Source organism: Lissotriton vulgaris, chromosome 4_1 (assembly GCF_964263255.1).
Source record: "Lissotriton vulgaris chromosome 4_1, aLisVul1.2, whole genome shotgun sequence".
Classification (NCBI taxonomy): domain Eukaryota; kingdom Metazoa; phylum Chordata; class Amphibia; order Caudata; family Salamandridae; genus Lissotriton; species Lissotriton vulgaris.
In genome coordinates, this window is record NC_141691.1 from 2,060,278,582 (window position 1) to 2,060,300,070 (window position 21,489).

General features: G+C 44.9%; 1 protein-coding gene across 1 annotated transcript; it reads left to right on the plus strand.

Annotated features, from left to right (window-relative positions):
- Window positions 1–272: 272 nt before the first annotated feature.
- Window positions 273–14,470, plus strand: LOC147724971 (uncharacterized; the record flags this gene model as incomplete). The annotated part of the gene is made up of 3 exons (XM_086918143.1): window positions 273–387; window positions 1,602–1,728; window positions 14,065–14,470. Coding segments are annotated over 3 exons (648 nt in total), but the record flags the coding sequence as incomplete, so codon positions are not given.
- Between the last annotated feature and the right edge of the window lie 7,019 nt (window positions 14,471–21,489).

Here is a 21,489-nt window from a genome sequence, read left to right on the forward strand (position 1 = left end):
ATAACATAACTGTGTCTGCCACTTTGCGTGCTGTGGAGTGCTGCCTGCCAGTCCTAGTAGAACCTTTTTGTAGTTGGATTAGTTAGTTACATAACTTTCCAAGTAGACGGTCCGCGAATCCAGCATTACTAATATCCTAGTAGACCACATCAGATAGGTCAATACATTTAGTGCAATTGTTGTCTATTTCCCCGAAATAATTTGTTATTGTTTTTTTGAAATGTTTGATTTGGTTGACAACAATTATCCATGTTTGTGTCTTTCTTTCATGTTGTACATCCGCTTCCCCCAAGGGCAAGAGGACACAGGAGGAGGTAGCGGCGCCGGCGGAGCAGGAACACCAGGAAGGCCAGGATAGGTCCGCCGAGGGCTCCTCTGCTGGCCCCAGTAAATTTTCCTGTTAATATTAATAATTATACTTCCCTATCTTTTACAGCACCTATTTTTTCCAAATATTCCTCATTCTATTTTTCCCTAAATCGTCTTTGATCTTCTTGTAGACTGTTTCTAAATTCTTATCCTGACTCTACTATGACTCCCTGGGGTACTATTAGATTATTATTAGTCTGTCTGTGTAGCTAACTAAGCTTGCACAGTTGGCAAAAGGTGTTAAACAAAACTCCTATTCTATTTAGCAATTGCTCTCTGCACTGAGTGCAGTCCTCTGGGTTGTCCATAATGTCTATTGAAGTCTTCTAAATGTTTATGCTTTGAAAATTCCCAACAATAAAATGTCAATGGCCACCAAGAATAAGATACTAGTTTACTTTTTGATTGGATAGGAGGATACTCCATACTACTACTGTTGCAGGGACCATTCTGCACAAACAGAACTATGGACAAGAAATAGGGCATTGGTTATAAATTATAATAGGTGCAGTTAGACTTTCCACATAGCTTAGTCATCATAACAGAAGTTGAACCCCCAATCTCCTCAATGACTAGCTAGTGTGTCAGAGACAGTCATTATTTAACTCCCGAATGCAGCGATGATCCCCCAATGATTATACAACCCAGAACATAAGACAACGGAGTCAGTCCCGACCTCTCAGAGCCACGGACTCATGCTTGCAAATTGCAAACCCTTTCGCTTACTCACTCATGACCAAAAACCAGAGTCTATGTAAGTTTTAAAGCTTTATTAAAAGTAAAAACATGTATTAAAATCAACTTCATATAAGATAAACGGTGAAGGATTCAAAACTGAAAAGTGGCTGATTTCATACATTAATTGTGAGAGAGCCCTCACCTGGTTGGAACTTAAAGTCTTGGTGGGGATGAATCGTTGACGACTCCGTCCAACATCATATGATGATGATCTTGCTCTTGTTCTTAGAAGGGAAGCTTCTGTCTGTTATAAGAAAAATGGTGTGTGTTAAAAAGCAAGCATTCATCATTTGTGCCAGAAAGTGTAGCATCACATGTTATGGCTAAGCATAAATAAAAAACACATTTGCCTGAAGAAAGGGAAATTTGTAGTTTAGACTAGAGAGTCAAGAATTATTACATTTGTTTATATAGTACTAGTAAATTTGTGTTATTCCTAGACAAAATAGGGAGTGGTGCATATGGCATCTAAAAATATGAAATGTATTTTCTAGGCGGAACATTGGCACAGCCAAGCACCAGTGCCGGGGCCAGCGCTGAGGTGGGTACTCCAGGGTCAGATGCGGTGCAACAGGAACCAGGAACTGCTGTGGAGGATGCCACGGGAGTGAGGAAATATGAATTTTTATGGTCAATTGTGTCCCCTATCGTAGACCCCAACGGCTCCATGTACGTGCTTCAAGTACATGTATGTTCCCTCCACTTCCAGCTATGAAGACGCAAATACATTTGCGTCCAACGTTAACATGTCCTCTTTCAGATCCACCATGAATTGGTCGAATATTCCGTTCCTAAGTATGCCTTGCCACCGTCTTTATATGGTGCACCTTTCACGTTTTTCGGCTCTGGCGAGTTAGGCCCTGATTTCTGCCATCGAGCCTTTTCCTGCCTTCTGCCTCTGAATGCTACAGCCTGGACCTGCATCTGTATCCATGACCTTTGTCTTACTCCCTGCGCGGCTAGCAGTGCCTGGCTCGGCCTGCTTGCCTGCCAAGACTGTATTTTGCCTTCAAGTTATCTGCTCCGCTCCTCGAAAATACATTCCTGTCTAGTAGTTTAGGTAAACATCCTTCCCAGCTGCAGAGCAAAGGGCCCGGCCTCACTGTTTCTGTGCAAGTAATTCACTGCTCCTGTTACCATGGTAGGCCCATGCCCCCCTCGCATCTCATGTAGACACGTAGACGCTTATACACGCACTAGCAGTCAGTATAGAATAGCCTCTGCCCGAGAGACCTTTCCTTCCAGATAATACAGTTCCTCAAACACCAGATATTAGATATGATTTGGGATTAGGTTGTTCTGACACCCCAGACTTCTGTCTCCTCATGTAAGGCTAAATGTCAAGTCCCCTTCACCCTCCAGTTCACGTCAATCCCACGTCATGCTGCTGCGCGCTCATCTCTGTCATGTATTTCTGCTGACACTGCAGGATTCTCCTATGAATCCACCCACCTGTGACACCTCTATGTGACGTTTCTAGTACACGCCCTTGTGCACGCCTTCTGTTACGCCTTTTTCATTACGTGTATGTGTTCTTATCTCTTCTCTCAGCTGTTACGCCTTCTGCATCCATCACCACTGTAATGCATTGACTATATATATGATAATCTGTCAATAAAGTATTGTCTATCCCTTCCTGAACCCTTGTGGTGATGGAACACGATGCCTGGTTCGAACCAATTCCTTTTTAAGGAATAAAACCCCTTTTAAAACCTCAGATGCCACGGACTCTGCCTCTTATTTTTTCTGAGTTATTCTTATTGAACTTTACCGCATAAATTAAGTATAGGTAATTTAAATTTACCACATAATTGGCGCCCGAACAGGGACCCCTCCCCCACCTTACGCGCCGGCGGTGCGTTGCAGGCCCGGTCCCCTGCCACAGCCGTGACGGACAACAACGCGTACCCGCAGGATTTCCTGTATCTCCCTCAGGCCAACGGAGGTGACTGAGGCTGCGATCGACACCCAGACGAGGCGGTGAGGAGTGCGGAGGATCCCGACCAGAGCCCAGCTGAGAGAGCAAGGTCTGAGGTATTCAGAGGCCCACCACGTTCCGAAGTTCCGAAGTACCTACGTCACGAGTCGAGTCCAGTCCGGTCCAGTCCAGCGTAGAGTTTCCGAGGCCTTCCGTTCCGTGCTTCCCGGTGAGTACCGTTGCTGGGGACGCATCTAGATGAGCGCATTAATTTGTGCCGGTCAAGACGGGTTTGGGTACACAGACCCGGTCTGCACTGTTTTAGCGGTGTATCTGTACTGTTTAGCAGTATATCCGGTCTGCACTGTTTTAGCGGTGTATCTGTACTGTTTAGCAGTATATCCAGTATGCAGTTAGCTAGTTTTATCCTAATTATTGTTGTTCGTTTTAAAAATGTTTTAGTGTGTTTTTAAATGTCGTGGTATGAGTGATTGTTCGATCTTCATTACTGTGTTTATTGTATTAACTTTGTTCAAGTTCGAGTAAGTATCAAGTAGCAAGGTTCAAGATGCCTTTATTTTCCAAACTAAGACAAATAAGAACTAGAAAAGGGATACTCGAGGAAGCTGTTCCCATCCCACCCAGGGACACTCCCGGATATTTTATGTACCATAAGCACGGCCTAGATGCCGTATTATTCTTTGACTTGTGGGTGGACTACACCAAAGATTTAGCAGAGAATCTGAGATGGCCCGTTACGGGGACATGGGATGCAGATTGCATCATGAGAGTAGAAGAAGCGTTATGGAAAAAGAAAGCCAGACAGTCACAGAAAGATGCCATTGAATTATGGCGTAAAGAATCGCATAGACGCACAGAAAAAGAATTCAGAAAAGCAGAAAAACATAGGGAAGATTCAGAAAAAGCCCGAGAAAATGTATTAGTTAAGGAAGGTATACGAGCTAAAGCAGAACAAGTGGACCGACAGCGAAATACTCTTGCGAATGGTATGTATCCTCTTTTGGCCGAGGGTTTACCTAAGGCCACCCCGGAATTACCAAAAGATCTGCCACCTCCATTGCTCCCGACTAAATTACGCCACAAGACCGCAAAGGACATATTCCTTTCTTCCTACTTAGACGATGTAGCTCCCGAATATATCAATGTTCCGCCGGCACGCACACCACCCGTTGACGGTACTCCACCCCGAGATATTCTGCCCCCACTTCCGCAACAACAAACTCCTCCTCCCGTTCCACATCCTGCGCCTGTTCCCCCACCCCTTCCTGCACCTATTATTCCGAGCATTCACCCACTAAATCCTTTTGGACCTGGCACCTCAGGAGGTGCGACAGGAGGTTTTCAAATGCCGCCACAAACACATCGATTGACTTATAGGGATTTAGCACAACAACGTACACCTCAAACAGTGAGTTACGACATACTTAAAGAGCCTCTTACAGACTGTAGATATGATTCAGTACCCGGTAAAGACGACAGAATGATGCTAGCATCAGTACGTCTACGACGAGTTGCAAACTATTTAATGTTACTACCAGGAATGATTGATCATCTAGACAGAATATATCATTTTGTCTAAACGGGGGAAGGTCCTGAAAGTATTGGCGAGGCCATGGCACACCAGAAAGTTGACACTCAAAGGATGATATTACGTTTTTTCATAAACTGCTTGATAAGAGACCAAGATAGGCCTGGTGTAGACCAGGAAGAAATGAAAGCACTTAACAAATGGGGTCAGAATATCGCAGACGGAAAACATGATAAACAGAGTTGTATAGAAAACATGTACCGAAGGATCCGAAAAGCAGTAGAAAAAATACACGAAAGAAGACAGCCTGAAATAGAAATCGATTCAGACAAGAATGAATCCTCTGAGGAGGAGGAACAACCAGAAACGACAACAGGAGCATTGCAATTACCAGCTAGAGAAATGATAGCATATGTAGGTAAGGGAAGACCCTTTAATAATTCAATACGTCCGGTACATCCAGAAAGTAAGAGACTTTTTCACACAGCCATGTCAAATCCAAAGACCCCTGAACATCTGTTTCAGGCTACCGATAAAATACTTCAAGAACGAATGGGGTACCATGTACTCGATTCCATGGATGAACAAGAATTAGCCAGGTCAGCAGTACAATGGGCTGACAGTTCTGATAAATATAGTGATGACGCGTTAGCGCAAACGTTTTTAAATCTTTCCCCAGATGAACAGCGTCTAGCTGGTATGTACATGATACAACACCTCCTTATATTGTATAAAAGCCAACACTCTGATCCTGGTCCCCTACCTGATATATTAATAGAACTACTCATGAATAAATGGAGAGGCCTAGGTACCGATTTAATTAAAGTAATTCTAGAACATCGGCACAGATATAGTGCCTTCCTGTGTCCGCAGTTTGATCCAGCTCCACCCATAGAAAGAAAAACGTATTATATAGACAGACAGAATCCCTTACGAGAAGTGCACCCAGTCAGGAATGATGATAATACTTTTAGACGCGTGTTTGTGTACACGCCCATAACTAAAATAGAACTATTGGAAATGAAGAAATTAGTGCCCAGCCATGACAAAGATCCAGCAGGTTTTCACCGTGAAATAAAAGACATGTTACTCATGGGTGATTATGCATATCCTGACATTATGAAAATATTAAAAGTTTTGTTGCCTGCCGGTATTTACGAGAAACTCAAAGAAAAAGAATGGGAGGTGGGAGAGCAAAAGATTGATTGGGCTGCATTAGAAAACGAAGAAAACACTCGAACTCCAGGCCTAGGGCTTGGGGACAAAACTAAAGCATTACCAGGATTGTTAGTACAAGTATTGCCACGTTTATTAGCAACGAAAAAGGAGGACTGGGGTGCAATCTCAGCCTGCAAACAGAAACCCGATGAAGACACTAGTGATTTTTATTTCCGATTTGAGAAATGTTTTGGTATTAATAGTGGCCTGAAAGCAAGTAGCGAGTCATATCCACATCTTTTTGTAACAAAATTAGTCGAGAATTCTTTGCCCCAGGTTAAGAACAGAGTACTGAAAGTCGAAAGCACATGGCAAGCTAATACCCCTTCACAAATGTTACAAATGTTACAGTACCACCAGAATAGAATTAGAGAAGAACATGAACACGAACAAAGACGTATGAAAGACACGAAAATGAAAATGCTAGTTGCTCAGTCAGTTCCAGCTGACGGTCAGAAAAAGGGTATGACCCAGTCCAGTCATTCGACGGTTCCTGTTAAAGGGACATGCAACTATTGTAAACAGCCAGGTCACTATATAAACGATTGTGCAGTTCTGAAACACAATATCTCTACAGGTAAATCTAAAGAGAGACCGCGTCCACCTAGACAAGATCAGACCCAACAACAAGTACCCCAGAATATACAGCCTATGCATGCTTCACTACAGACAGTACAGACCGTAGCAGTACCACAGCCACAGCCCATTGCCGCAACACAAAACACAACACAACAGATGTACCAGTATGCACAAAATGACTATCCCGATTATCAACGATACACATGAAACAGCCTAGAGAGGGAGGTTGGCTTGCCTCTTATTGAGGTTCCTGTAGATCAAGAGGGTCCTTATGTACATAGTCAAGTATTAGGGAAAGACAGAAAGTTTTTAATTGATACAGGGGCAAGCAGGACAACTATAAGTCACGACGAGGTTCCAGGGGCACCCCTCTCAGGCTCACAGAATGTTTCCCTTGGATTTTCAGGAAAGCCTATTGTTAATGAAGTATCGCAACCACTTCCCCTTGCAGTTGGTCCATTGACACGTACTACAGATTTATTACTTACAAAATCATGTCCAGAAAACTTGTTAGGTATAAAGACACTGAAAGCTCTAGGAGCTGTTATTTGCTGTTCTCCGGAAGGAGTAAGACTGTTTTTATGTGACTTTAAGGGTCACTATGTGTTGAGAGATATGGACCACAGGTTACAGAATGTCCCTGCACATTTATGGGCACAAGGCCCCACTGATGTAGGTTGTATGCACATTACACCATATCGAGTCACACTCAAGCCAGGAGTGGTATTACCACGAATTCGACAATACAAGTTACCCCCAGATGCTGTAATGGCTTTACTGAAAATCATTGACGAGCTCATTGCACAAGGAGTGGTTGTGGAAACCGACTCCAATCTATGTAATTCCCCCATCATTCCAATTCTTAAACGCACCGATCCAAACGCACCTCCAGTTTATCGATTAGTTATCGATTTACGAGAATTGAATAAATGCATTGTACCACAGTATCCCGTGGTCCCAGATATCTCTTCATTATTGACAGCTATTGATTCAGAAGCAATGTTCTTTACTGTAATTGACCTCAAGAACGCCTTCTTTAGTGTCCCAATCGATCCGGAAAGCCAATATTTGTTCGGATTCTGTTTAAATGGGCGAAGCTTCAAATTTGCACGCGCACCTCAAGGATTCACAGAAAGCCCCAGCATCTATAGCCAAGCACTGAAAAGACAACTTGACAGTATTCACATGCCTGATAACACTGCCCTGCTTTAGTATGTCGATGATCTACTGATCACCGCCCGAAGCGAACGTGAATGTGAACGAGCATCACTGACGGTTTTGCATTTTCTGGCCGACAAGGGGCACAAGGTGTCCCCTTCGAAGCTGCAATTCTGTGTTCAGCAAGTTGTGTACCTTGGGCACTTGCTGTCCAAAGGGGGGAGACAGCTCACACCTGATCGCATCCAGTTAATTGTAAACATGTCACCACCCAAGACACAAAAGGAGGTGCGGGCCTTTATAGGCCTCACTTCTTACTGCAGACAATGGATTCCCCAGTACGCATTTCTAGCAAAGCCACTCATACAGTTGACAACCCAGGAGGCAGCAACATCGACTGTCCTCCCTTGGACTCAGGAACATACACAAGCTTTTGAAGACTTAAAGAAAGCCTTATGCCAAGCACCTGTTTTAGCGACACCATGTTACAGCAAGCCTTTTACACTTATTGTCACAGAACGCGAAGGTACTGCATTGTCAGTACTCACTCAGGAACAAGCAGGTTCACACAAACCGTGTGCTTACTTTTCTAGTACATTAGATCCAGTAGCCCAGGGTCTGCCTGCGTGCTTGAAATCAGTAGCAGCGACAGCTCTAGCAATCAGACAAAGCGATTCCATAGTCTTAGGACATCAATTAACAGTGCAAGTTCCACATTCCGTGGAAGTTCTTTTAAATCGAACACAGACCTAGCACTTGACTATAGCACGACTGACAGGTTATGAATTGACATTGTTTCAGCCACACATAGAAATCAGACGCTGTAATACATTGAATCCCGCTACACTTTTGCCATTAAGTGAGACAGACCCATTGGCACATGATTGTATTGAAATCATTACTATTACGACGAAACCCAGACAAGACTTGACAGACACTCCATTACCAGACCCAGACCTGACACTTTATGTGGATGGTTCATGCATGAGAACAAGTACAGGAGAGTTAGTGGCCGCCTACGCAGTCACGACAGAAACTGAAGTTATAGAAACGAATTGTATTGACACCCTGTCAGCTCAAGCAGCAGAGCTCATCGCTCTGACACAAGCCTGTATTCAAGCCAAACATAAGAGAGTTAACATATACACAGATTCACGTTATGCATTCGGAGTTGTACACGACTTCGGAGTACTCTGGCGAGAGAGAGGTTATTTGACTTCTCACGGTGCCAAAATTCAACACGCTCCCCTCATTGAAGCCCTGTTAGACGCAATACATCTGCCTACTGCCATATCCATCATGAAGTGCAAGGCACATACGAAAGTCACAGATATCATTTCCCAGGGTAACGACCTGGCAGACCGAACAGCCAAGCATACAGCTCAGAATCAGACTCACGCAACAGACCTGACAAAGTCAATAGTCCCGACACCGACACACTGCATGACAGTTAGGGATCCCGCCCTTGATGTAATTGACATACAGACACATGCTACACCAGATGAAATCAATAAATGGACTGAACTAGGAGGGATCCAAACAGATCAGGGATGGATGACGAAGGGAAAATCTACATGGTTTCTCCCCGACTCAATGGTTCAAGTCATCATTAACACAGTACATAGTCCAGCGCATCTAGGAGAAAAAGCTATGCTAGACAGTATTCAAAACATTTGGTTCAATAAACATTTACGAGCAGCAGCCAAACAGAAAGTGCGTACTTGCATGATTTGTTGTCAGTTCAACCCAGGTAAAAGTATTCCTGTAGAGCAAGGTGGATTTCATCCTCCCGATCACCCTTTTGAAGTCCTCCAGATGGATTATATCCAGATGGAACGTTGTCGAGGATTCAAATATGTCCTCGTAGTTGTATGTGCACTTTCCCGTTGGACAGAAGCATATCCAGTCCCAGATTACACTGCTCCGACCACTGCCAAGCAGCTGGTACGTGAATTCTTCCCACGGTATGGTTTGCCCCGTATCGTATACTCAGATAACGGTCAGCCATTCTCGTCCGAGCTTGTGAAACAGGTTACACTCCTGCTAGGATATCAGTGGAAATTCCACTGTGTCCGACATCCCGAGGCAGCAGGTCTCGTGGAACGTCATAATCAGACTCTGAAAATTCGTCTTGCCAAAATCTGTAGGGAGAAAGGCGTCGACTGGATAGTAGCTTTACCAATTGCGCTCTTTTATATGAGAATGGTCGCACACTCCAGAACAGGGCTATCCCCGTACGAGGTGGTCTTTGGTAGGCCACCAAATATGTGGGGGACGCCTCTGCCGAGAAAAATTACCGATGTTGATTGTAATATGCTGACAGATTACCTTGCCTCCTTGATGTCTGCACTACAATCATGTCGTTCACAGGTCGCTGCAGCCTTTCCCGACAACACCGAGGTGAAGCCCCACAAGGTTGTTCCAGGAGATCTCGTCTTCGTGAGGAACTTTGACAGGAGGAGTCCGCTGGAGCCCCGTTGGCAAGCGCCGAAGCTAGTACTTTTGACCACAAGGACAGCGATTAAAGTCGAGGGCTGCAAGGGCTGGCTTCACTCGAGTCACGTCAAGAAGTTCCATGGACTGCCGCCAGATTTGAACTCTCAGCCCTGCCCTCCTCCACAGACTGACTCAAAACTCCCCCTGGTCGAGAAAACTGCTTCTCAGGAGTATAAATCCAAATTGAGGTCTAGCAAGTCAGACAGTTTAATTGTTTAAGTCCTCCCCTAGGTGAATCGGTTAGACGAGTCTCTGACATGTATCCCCTAGACCCCAATAGAGAGATAGACAGAAACAGCTCAAGAAACGTGAATATTGTAAATCACTTCGTAGTCACTGTATTGTGACACTATTGATTATGTTTTTTCTGAGTCTTTTGATTATTGCTGCAAGTATACTGTTACATATATACTACCCTATTTTCAAGCGTGCACATTCTGCCTTCAATGTTACTGCCGAGCACTCCTTCAGTGAACTGCCCCCGCATGAGTTATCTTACCGACTTGCGCTGCGCAACAATACATTCATCAGCATGTTACATCACTCCCATCAGACCAGCAACGCTACAAATTGTTGGATATGTGGCCGACTCCCTCCTTATCAGAAATACAAGGGAGTTCTGCCTCTCTTTCCGTACCCGTTCACACACAATGGTTCCTGTGGCGCATGGTTTAGTTTGATTAATTCTTTAGATTCAAATACCGTAGTTTACCAGGGCAACTGGATATGGGGGAACCTGAACGTAGTTTTGCATAAAGCCTGCTACCCTAACAAGGAGGGTCTTCCAAAAAGGACAAGGACTGATCTAGAAAATGAAGTATATGTATTAGGTAACTTTACACTTAACCTCATGATTCTGAATGTTGAATCTGAAACCGCACCAGTCTTGCCTGCTATGTCAGTATTACCAGTCAAAGGTGAATTATGTGTTAGAAAGAATGGTTCAGTACACCTGGGTCATAGTAAATGTACTACTGTGATTGAATTCAGTGATAAAGGCAAGTCTACATTTAAAGCTTCCCGTCATTCCTATTTCATTTGTGGTCATACCGCATATATACGCTTACCTCTAGATTGGGATGGCACCTGTTACATTGCATTCCTTCTGCCACCTGTTTTCCTAGCCCCTCCTGATTATCATAGGAACTCCCATCTAGTACACAATAGACCCCAGAGAGATCTCCCGATTGTCGACTATACTGAAACGGCATGGGAGCAATACACAGACTTCAATAAAGGTTTCTTTCCCTACTTAGGTGCTGTCTTTAATAGTAAACTGATACGTAAATTAACCAGAACCCTCGAAGCAGTAGTGAATGAAACTACTTCTGCCCTAGGCAACTTAACGGAGGAGCAGTCTGCGATGCGGATTGTTGTTCTTCAAAATCGTCTTGTCCTTGACGTCATCCTGGCCGATAGGGGCGGAGCCTGTGGAGTCATCGGAGCGAGCTGCTGTGTTTTCATTCCAGAAAACGCGCCATCAGTATATAGAGCCATAACCCGTCTTCACAAGATTGCAAGTCAGATACACCAGAATCCAGGCACCTGGACTTGGTCCGGTTGGTTCTGGAGCGTGTTGTCAGCCTGGGGATGGAAGGTCCTATCCTTCCTAGGTATTGCCCTTCTCATAGTATTCAGTTGCTGCCTATGTCTACAATGTGGGCCAGCGATTTGCGGCCTGTGCGCCACATCATGTATTCCTCATTCAAGTCCACATTCAAAATACCGTAAAAAGAAAGAAGAGCAAATGATGTTACATGAACAGATTGATAGATTAATGAGGATTGATATATCATGAAGGGTCCGTAGGGGACAAGGAGGGAATGAGGAAATATGAATTTTTATGGTCAATTGTGTCCCCTATCGTAGACCCCAACGGCTCCATGTACGTGCTTCAAGTACATGTATGTTCCCTCCACTTCCAGCTATGAAGACGCAAATAAATTTGCGTCCAACGTTAACATGTCCTCTTTCAGATCCACCATGAATGGGTCGAATATTCCGTTCCTAAGTATGCCTTGCCACCGTCTTCATATGGTGCACCTTTCACGTTTTTCGGCTCTGGCGAGTTAGGCCCTGATTTCTGCCATCGAGCCTTTTCCTGCCTTCTGCCTCTGAATGCTACAGCCTGGACCTGCATCTGTATCCATGACCTTTGTCTTACTCCCTGCGCGGCTAGCGGTGCCTGGCTCGGCCTGCTTGCCTGCCAAGACTGTATTTTGCCTTCAAGTTATCTGCTCCGCTCCTCGAAAATACATTCCTGTCTAGTAGTTTAGGTAAACATCCTTCCCAGCTGCAGAGCAAAGGGCCCGGCCTCACTGTCTCTGTGCAAGTAATTCACTGCTCCTGTTACCATGGTAGGCCCATGCCCCCCTCGCATCTCATGTAGACACGTAGACGCTTATACACGCACTAGCAGTCAGTATAGAATAGCCTCTGCCCGAGAGACCTTTCCTTCCAGATAATACAGTTCCTCAAACACCAGATATTAGATATGATTTGGGATTAGGTTGTTCTGACACCCCAGACTTCTGTCTCCTCATGTAAGGCTAAATGTCAAGTCCCCTTCACCCTCCAGTTCACGTCAATCCCACGTCATGCTGCTGCGCGCGCATCTCTGTCATGTATTTCTGCTGACACTGCAGGATTCTCCTATGAATCCACCCACCTGTGACACCTCTATGTGACGTTTCTAGTACACGCCCTTGTGCACGCCTTCTGTTACGCCTTTTTCATTACGTGTATGTGTTCTTATCTCTTCTCTCAGCTGTTACGCCTTCTGCATCCATCACCACTGTAATGCATTGACTATATATATGATAATCTGTCAATAAAGTATTGTCTATCCCTTCCTGAACCCTTGTGGTGATGGAACACGATGCCTGGTTCGAACCAATTCCTTTTTAAGGAATAAAACCCCTTTTAAAACCTCAGATGCCACGGACTCTGCCTCTTATTTTTTCTGAGTTATTCTTATTGAACTTTACCGCATAAATTAAGTATAGGTAATTTAAATTTACCACAGGAGTGGCGGGCAGTGGTAAGCTATTATATTCCGTTACTGATTGAGATTGCACACTGCAGAGTGGGCTCTCTGCAGGGATGTATATGTTGTACAGTACAAGTACACTTTACTGGTAAGAAGACTTACAAATTTAGAACTAAGTTTTTGTCAACTATGTAGAAGCTATTCACCCTTGACTTCTCATTAGCAATAGCATTAGCGGCGGGAGTTGACGAGTAACCAATGGCCTCCTCTAAGTTTGACTTCAACTCAGCTGTGAAAGTTTTATCGAGAAGCCAAGTCAGATCAGAGATTAACTTGATGGATGGGATGAACGAAAAGGGAAAGAAGGGTGTAAGGAAGGACCAGCGAGTTAAAAGTAATGACTGGCAAAGAATGATACGTGTTTTTGAATGCTGCCCGAGGTGACTGGGAATATGATGCATGGTCGGTTGAAGGCTGAAGCAAGGATGGGTGGAAGGAGAACGGAAAGAGGACTGCCTGGGTGGGTGAAACAGAAACTGTATGTGTGCGCAATATATCCTTTGGTTCAAATTCAAATGCAAGTGAAGCATGGATGCATGGCTGGCGGTTTCCAAAATAAAATAAAAAGGTTGTTTTTCCATGAGAAAAAGTAAGGTTTGTCCAGTTGAGACATTAAGAAGAATGATTGACATTTACTTTGAATGAATGGATGCCTGGATCATGGTCCTCGGGTGCAAGTTGACTGCGCTGGCATTATGCCGGCTTCCACAAGTTTACGTACCAATTTCGCTAAACAAGAGAGAAGAAGAAGAAGACTGGTGTACTGTCTGAGTCTAATGTAGTGAGTCCATATAGTACTAGTAGAATTCCTGAAACTCCCACTAATGTTAGAGCAGAGGCCGACGAAGTGGGAGGTTAGATAGATACAGGCCACAAATGTTATGTACTGTGCTTGCAAGTTGCTAGTGCTACTGTGAACTTTCTGCTGAATTATTTTGTGTTAATCTTAAAGAGCATTGCTTACAGTATGTTTTTCTTTCTTCATATAGTTGCTCCTTCCAAACTAACACGGAAGGAGCTGGCTAGACGGGCACGGCAACGGAAGCTGGAGGCGATTGTTGCCGAATATCGGCGGCTGGTGGCCCGGGAAGAGGACACGCAGTCTCAGTTGACATCTACAACATCCATGACAGCTACATCCTCCTCCGCTCACCCTGGGTCATCAAGTCAGCGCAAGCCTTCTGCGGTACGGAGCCGTGGTACCGCAGCCACCCGCCACCGCCAAGCAGCAAAAAAATCAGCTTCCCCTTACAGCAGGTGCAGGGCTCGTCTGCACCGCTTGACCCTCAGGGTGTCCAACCTTGAGCAGGAGGTGGAGAGGCTGAAAACCCTGCTCAAGGACCTCCGCAGGGAGCATCGGGACCACCTGGCCAAAGGACACCGCCGGCGGCAGTAGAGGAGGAGAGACTGTCCCTTGCCCCTTTTTTAAAGACTTTTGGGGGGGGTGGGAATTGGGCGTTGGAGTTTTGGAACTGTTCTTCGGGACATTTCATGGACATTGGTTGGGGTTAGGGAGGGGGGTGGGTCGGGTCTTGTGGGATAGTTTATTTTTGTTAGGGTGTAAATAATTATTTATTTTCAACTTAAATATAGCATAGGCGTTTTTACTGTTTTGTGGGGAAGGCGTGGGGGGTTAACTCAACTGTACGTTTGTTATCCTGAAATTTAACTGGCTGGTAGATTCAAATTGCCCAAATTTGTAGAAAAGTGCCACTGACAGAGTTAGTGTATTCAATTGTCCTACTACTTTACTAGTACTACTGTCAGTCTCTCCTCTCCTCCTACTCCATTATTCTTCCTCCCCCAAAATGCTTATCTTACCTGTGATTCGTGTTTGAGAATAGGGCTAGGCACAGGGCTGGGTGCATGGCAAATGGCGATTAAGGTTGGCTCTTGAATCCTGGACAGATGAAATGTCATCGTTGTGGTGGTGGTAGTAGTAGTAGTAGTAGTAGTAGTAGTAGTAGTAGTAGTAGTAGTGGTACACACTGGCAGTTGCAGCATATGAAGAAAAAGGAAATGAAACATTGAGTGGCCTGAGCGTAGCATTAGAACAGTACGATAGATAGTACAGTACACAGTAAGAACATATCCTCGGATCCCTTCACCATCCTTGACATTTATTTTCCGTTGCTTTGACCTTATCCTCCTCAGCAAGTGTGTGGAATTATTGTTGTCATTTAGTCACACCTCAATAAAAACCACACGGCCCGGGGGAAGAAGGTTAGGGTTTGAAAATTGGATGGGAATGGGGGTTTTTGGGAAAGTTTTGTAGAGAGAGGAAAAAAACAGCATGGCCAAACAACAAATGAAGAAAAGAAAATCTTTGGATACAAAGATATCCATAAATCTTTTAAGGGACATAAAGGAAGTGCATACACTACTGCATGCATGAAGTGGTTTGCTAAATGGATGGTTAGGTTACTGAAAAGTAGTACTTACTACAACTTACTAACTATAAAGAAACAATGTGACAGTACAGGGCTGCAGTTATTACGCAAATTCACTTGCCTATCTGCCCTCAGAGAGAATAAACACTTATAAGTACATTAAATTATTTTTTAAAATGGCAAAGAAACTTATCAAATAGCTGGAGGGATGAATTTGAAGCAGAGAGCAAACAAATGCACAGAGTCACACTCATAGAATTTCACAACAATAACATTATTTAAAAGATAAGGAGAAGTGAAGAGGATACTGTAACTGTATGTTGTAGTTGTCCTGTTCAATTTGGGAAGATGCTTGCATCCAGCCATTCCTCTTATTCGCCGTATACCTCCATTCCATCTGACTCTCCGTCGATCAATCTTGGTGACCAGACACACTATCCACTGCCTGCCTGGCGGATGCGGAATTGCGGATCGCTAATGGTAAGCCCAAGTTAATCGTTTTTCCCATCGCACAGGGTAAAAGCCGGCCTGTAATTGTTGATGGAAAAACTGGAAGTGATATTAAAACACCACAGAGAAAAAAATATAAGGTACTGTGTGTAGTGCAAAAATAACACTTTCAGTTTCAGAGGCGACAATATTACATACAAGCATCATTTCTAAAGTGCGTACTCTGAGTCTCCTTTTCAAGGATAGTAATTAGCACACACCAAACCAGGGCCATGCAGATGGTCAAGGCAGGCACCACTGAGAGAAGCAACCTGATGTAGCATACCTGTTTGACACAGACAGACAAAGCATATCTAATTGTATGCAGCAAACCACATAGCTGCAATTTTACATGAACTGCTGTCTGGACTCTGGCATAACAACACTATACTGGCTCGACCACTCCATATCATGACTAGACAGACATGTAGTTCTGCTGTAGTTGTTGTTGACTGGTTTACCTGTTTGCCACTCACGAAATGGCCATATTTCTTCTGTAAACCGAGTGACTATGATGATCCTTTCATCCATCCCAGTGAGTGACTGTAAAGATAAAAGATATTATGTAACTTTGATAATCAAGACTCATCAATCATCATCATGGTATATTGGCAAACTCAATGTTGTTCATGTAGTCGCAGTCTACACACACACAGTGAGTCCAAGGACATTTTGCATAATAAAAAATGCAACTTAGTGGCCCCTGCAGTAGAAGTAGAATTTGAATTAAGCAAGGTAAAAAAAAAAAGGAGTAGACTTGAGTTACATTTAGTGTGTAAAAGATTAAATAATAATAGAAGACATATGATGATTCATTTGATGCACAACATACAAACATCAATTGCTTTCAGCAGAGCCAGACAGCCAGTGCTGTCCACTGCATGCCATCTCATTATTCATTACCTATTCCACTTTTTGTCCGCATCCTGTTCTTAAAGTGAAGTCCCACAAGGCAGCCTCTTGTGTCAATTTCAGAGGTAACTGTCAGCAAGCAGCATATAGTCAGTCATTCCAGTCCCACTTCTTTTGAGGGGACTTGTCTAGTATGAAGCGACAGTTTCTTGATTCTGCGTGAATTTACATGGGAGTAGGTCAGCTAACGGAGAAGAACCTCCGTCACCTAACTCAGTGTCTTCTTCTTCCTGCGTGGATTCACATATTTTGTAATCTGGTGGTATGAAGTGCTGATTCATCTTGATCATTTTTAACCTCTCCACATTTATGGGCGAGAGGCGGGTCCTTTATGAAGTTACAATGGCACCAGCAGCACTGAAAACACGTTCAGAAGACACACTTGTGAGTGGGCAAGACAAATAATTTACAGCCAGGTTGGTGATCAGTGGCCCTTGATCCCTTTTCTCATACCAATACAGCAATGGGTTGCGATCAATGTAAACCTCTGTTGGGTCATCCAGATAGGCCTGCCCCATCCACTTAAGGTCATCCAGGGGTGCTGAACTTTGCATACCATTTGAGGCCTTTGCATCAACACTGGAACAAACAAACCCTTAGTGAGTTATCCAATCCGCTTCCGACAATATTATGGCTCAACCTGGTGCAGCTGAGGAGGATGATACGGTTGCTGTTTTCGGTAACGGCTGTGAGGGAAAGTGACTGCCTTCGGCCACAGAAGTGGACTTGACGCCTGATGGCCTGCTGATTCAGTAGTACTTCTGCCGGTTGCTTCAATTTCCTGCCGCTCTTTTTCGAACCGAGTGGCTGACAGAGCTAGCCAATGTTTGTACTTTGAAACATCTGCTTCATTAAAAGGAATGAATGCTTTGCTGGCCACTGCCTTTTTATACCCTGGATCCAGAATAGTGGCACAAATGTAATGTTGTTCTGTATGTATTTTTTTAAGCCTTTCATTGTCAACTAGGCGGGTTGATAAGCTCTCCGCCAACTGATATGTGTCTTGCTTGTCAGTATCACCTTTGAACGTTGAAGACACCGCCTTCAGTTGGTGCTCTAGCATGCGCAACAATGGGATAGCTTTGCCCAAAGTACAGTCCTCCCTGCTGACTTCACGCGTGAAGACCTCAAAAAGACTAAGCATGTCTGTCAGGCTTTTACTTAGGTCCCATTCCTCCAACTGTAGCCTCATGTCTTTCATAGTAGAACCCAGTGCAAAGACATAATCGTTGATTACCAAGCACTGCTCAGACAGAAGTTCAAGCATGTAGAAGGTTGAGTTCCAACGTGTTACCACATCCTGGATGAGTCCTCTGACTGGCACTCTATGGTCACATTGAATGTTCCTCAGCTGCTTCCGGGCCTTAACACCTTAGATGCGCGCAAACATCCCTCCCCAGTGCTGCGCTGTCCATTGGAACTAGTGCTGAATGGACGTCCAATGGCCGTGCGCAGCACTGGGGAGGTAGTGCTGCCGTCGGCCAACGCCCCGACGCAGCACTTAAGAGGTTAAAAGAATGGCTGAAATGTGTGCAGATTCTTCGGCAGGTGGTCAGTAACTTGCTGACTTTGTTTTCTTTTTTCAAGAAATCTTGAACAACAATGTTAATACTGTGCGCCAAACACGACACTCCGAAATAGCCACCATCATTCATGGCCCTAACTATATTACTGCCATTATCCGTGGAAACATAAAAAAATCATGCACTTTCTTGGATGCAGCCATTCAAAGACCTTAGTGTTAAACTCCTCCAAAATGTTTACTGCAGTATGAGATTTCTCCATGGCAAACATGGCTACTGTTGCATGTTTCCGACTAGCTTGAAAAACTGTGTCATTGTCAACACCTGCATATAACTTGTCTCTAACCCCTGCAAAAGAGACCCAGTGTGCAGTGATGTACATGTAATCAAGGGCTGGGCAAGTGGTCCACATGTCTGTTGTCATGTGGATAGTGTGAACAGCACTCTTCTGCAAAGCTGCCCCAATCACCTTCAGCACATCTTGATGTAGTGCTGGAACCGCAACTCTGGCAAAATAGGACCGCTAGGAACCTTCCATTAAGGGCAGACTGTTGCGATAAATTTAGAAAACCCACCCCTTCCACGAAAGAAAAAGGGAGAAGGTCCAGCAATAACATTTTAGCCAGCATTGCATTATAAAGACGTGCCGTTGGGTGGTTGCGTTCAAATGGCTCCTCCGACCAAAACATGCTTTTAATGGTGGTCTGTACCATTTTCATACGTGATGATGATCCAGCCTTCTTCAACCCAGTTAGGCTCGTTGATGTACTTTTTCGCATTGGTGTCTCTCCCAGACTCTTGGTGTGCCTAATAGATGTTGCTTGGGTAGAGGGTGTGGGCGCTACCCCTGCAGTGCTGCTGCCAGGGGTACTGTGTGTACCAGAAAAAATGGCTGTTGCTTTTTCACTTCCCACCTGCATGATCAGCCCCTCGTCATCATCAGATGCAATATCAATGGATACATTTGGATTTGTTGTACTTTTGGCTTCCCAGATCTCACTTAGGTGCGACTCCCACTGGATAGTGTGGAGATTTTGGAGATGACCTCTCAGGCCTCCGGTACCAAAGTTGGTACCAAGCTTACCCCGACTAACTACAGTTTTACAAATCGAACAAACAACTAGGTTTTCCGCCTTTTTGCAAATACTAAAGAAGTCCCAAACTGGGGAGTTGAGATTTCTGGTGGAGGTGCTACTTTCAATGCCAGATGAAGTGGAGGATGGGCGTGGCCGAATTTGACCCTGTTGTGCACTTACAGTTACAGCACCACTACTTGAGGTAACGGAGGTCGAGCTGGATGGAGGTCCCTGCCGGCCCTTCTGAAGAGAAAATATGGCAGCTGTAGGTCGTGTTGGTATAGTGGTTACCTGTGTTGGTGGTGGTACCAGTGCCACGCCGCCCACATCCCGCTCAGCAGCAATTCGGGATAGGGTAAAAATGTCTGTCTGCTGCATGCCCACTAGGGCTGGAGTGACGACTGTGATGACTGGGTCGTCATCATCAGACTGTTCATCAGCAGCAGAATACACCACTTCTACTTCTTGTTCGTTGTCATCACCCATAAGTGAAAGCCTTGCGGGAACCTTCCTTTTAGGCTTAGATACCTCTGTCGGCTCATGGCGTGCCTCCCTTTCAGACTGCATTGGTGGGTTCCAATCCAGATCAAAATCATCTGACTGAAGGGGCTTGAAGAAGAACTTGTACTAGCCCTCCTTGACCTTTTTCTTGCTGGGGATCTGGAAGACAATGGATCATTAGGACTCAGAGGAGTGGCTTGCTGGGATGATATCTCCGCTTGAATCTCGATTTCCTGATGTGCCCCTACTTCTGGAGGAACAAGCATTGTGGGCACTTGCGCTTCTACATGCGCCTCTAGTTGTGCCTCTCCATGCGCCTCTCCTTGCACCACTCCTTGCGCCACTCCTTGCGCCTCTACTTGCGTCTCTACTTGCGCCACTCCTTGCACCTCTCCTTGCGCCTCTCCTTGTTGCACCTGTGGTTGAACACTCGTCTGAAGAGTTACACCCTGCGTTGATTGGATGCTACTTTCTTGCGTTGAGTCAACGCCAACATCACTGGTCGATGGTGATTGAGAAATGAAAGTGTCTGCCTCTGCGGCACTCATGGGCTTGGGCCTAAGTTGGCGTGGTGCCACTGAGACCAATGAAGCTGAGGTGATGCTCCCAGCTTGGTCCTTGGCAGACACCGCTGCTGCAGGCATAGTTTTTTTCCCCCAAAAAAGTGTCTGTGGGCACACCAGTCTCCTTGTTAAGTGGCGCCACTTGCTTCTTCTGCTCACTTCTTACTGGCAGTGGCACTGGCAACTTTCTTGGTAGAGGAGCTACGGCTACCTTTCTTTGGGCCCATCTTCTGCAGATGTCAGAACAGCAGGATGCAGTTGCACGATTTGCAGAGTTGTCTGTGGCCACACGTGACGTCACGTGGCGTTGTGCCGCACACACCGCAGCATGACTTCTTCCTGGCACTGACGATGAACGATGAGGATGATTTGTGGTTTTCTTTGTGCACCTAAAAGCAAAGGAATCCAGAGGAACATCAGTTAAATAAATGTTGCATATGTCCAGCTTCAATTAATATTTGCAACTAGGCATTTATTATTATTACAACACCCCTAAAAATGGAAAGAGCAAAAATAAAAATTGCAATTATTTCTAATCAAAAATGGATGTTTAGATTAATAGAAGAGAGACCACACAGACAGAGTTGTTTCATGCACCACTGAGTACCCCTGGGCATAATGGATGAAAGCAAGGCAGACTGGGTGCAGGCCTATGGCACAAAGCACACTGCCTGGCTTCAAAATGGCCCCATAGACCCCCCACCGACATGGCCAGGTCCTTCCTGGACCAGGCCTCAAAATGGCCCCCACCCACATGGCCAGGCCCCAACAACACCCCAAAAAACACACAGAAAGCACCCCAATCCAATGACATCCATGCCCTAAATGATGTTTAAAATCAGGAGAACACACAGAAAGACTTGGCCCATGCACCACTGACTGCCCCTGGGCATAATGGATGAAAGCAAGGCAGACTGGGTGCATGCCTATGGCACAAAGCACACTGCCTGGCTTCGAAATG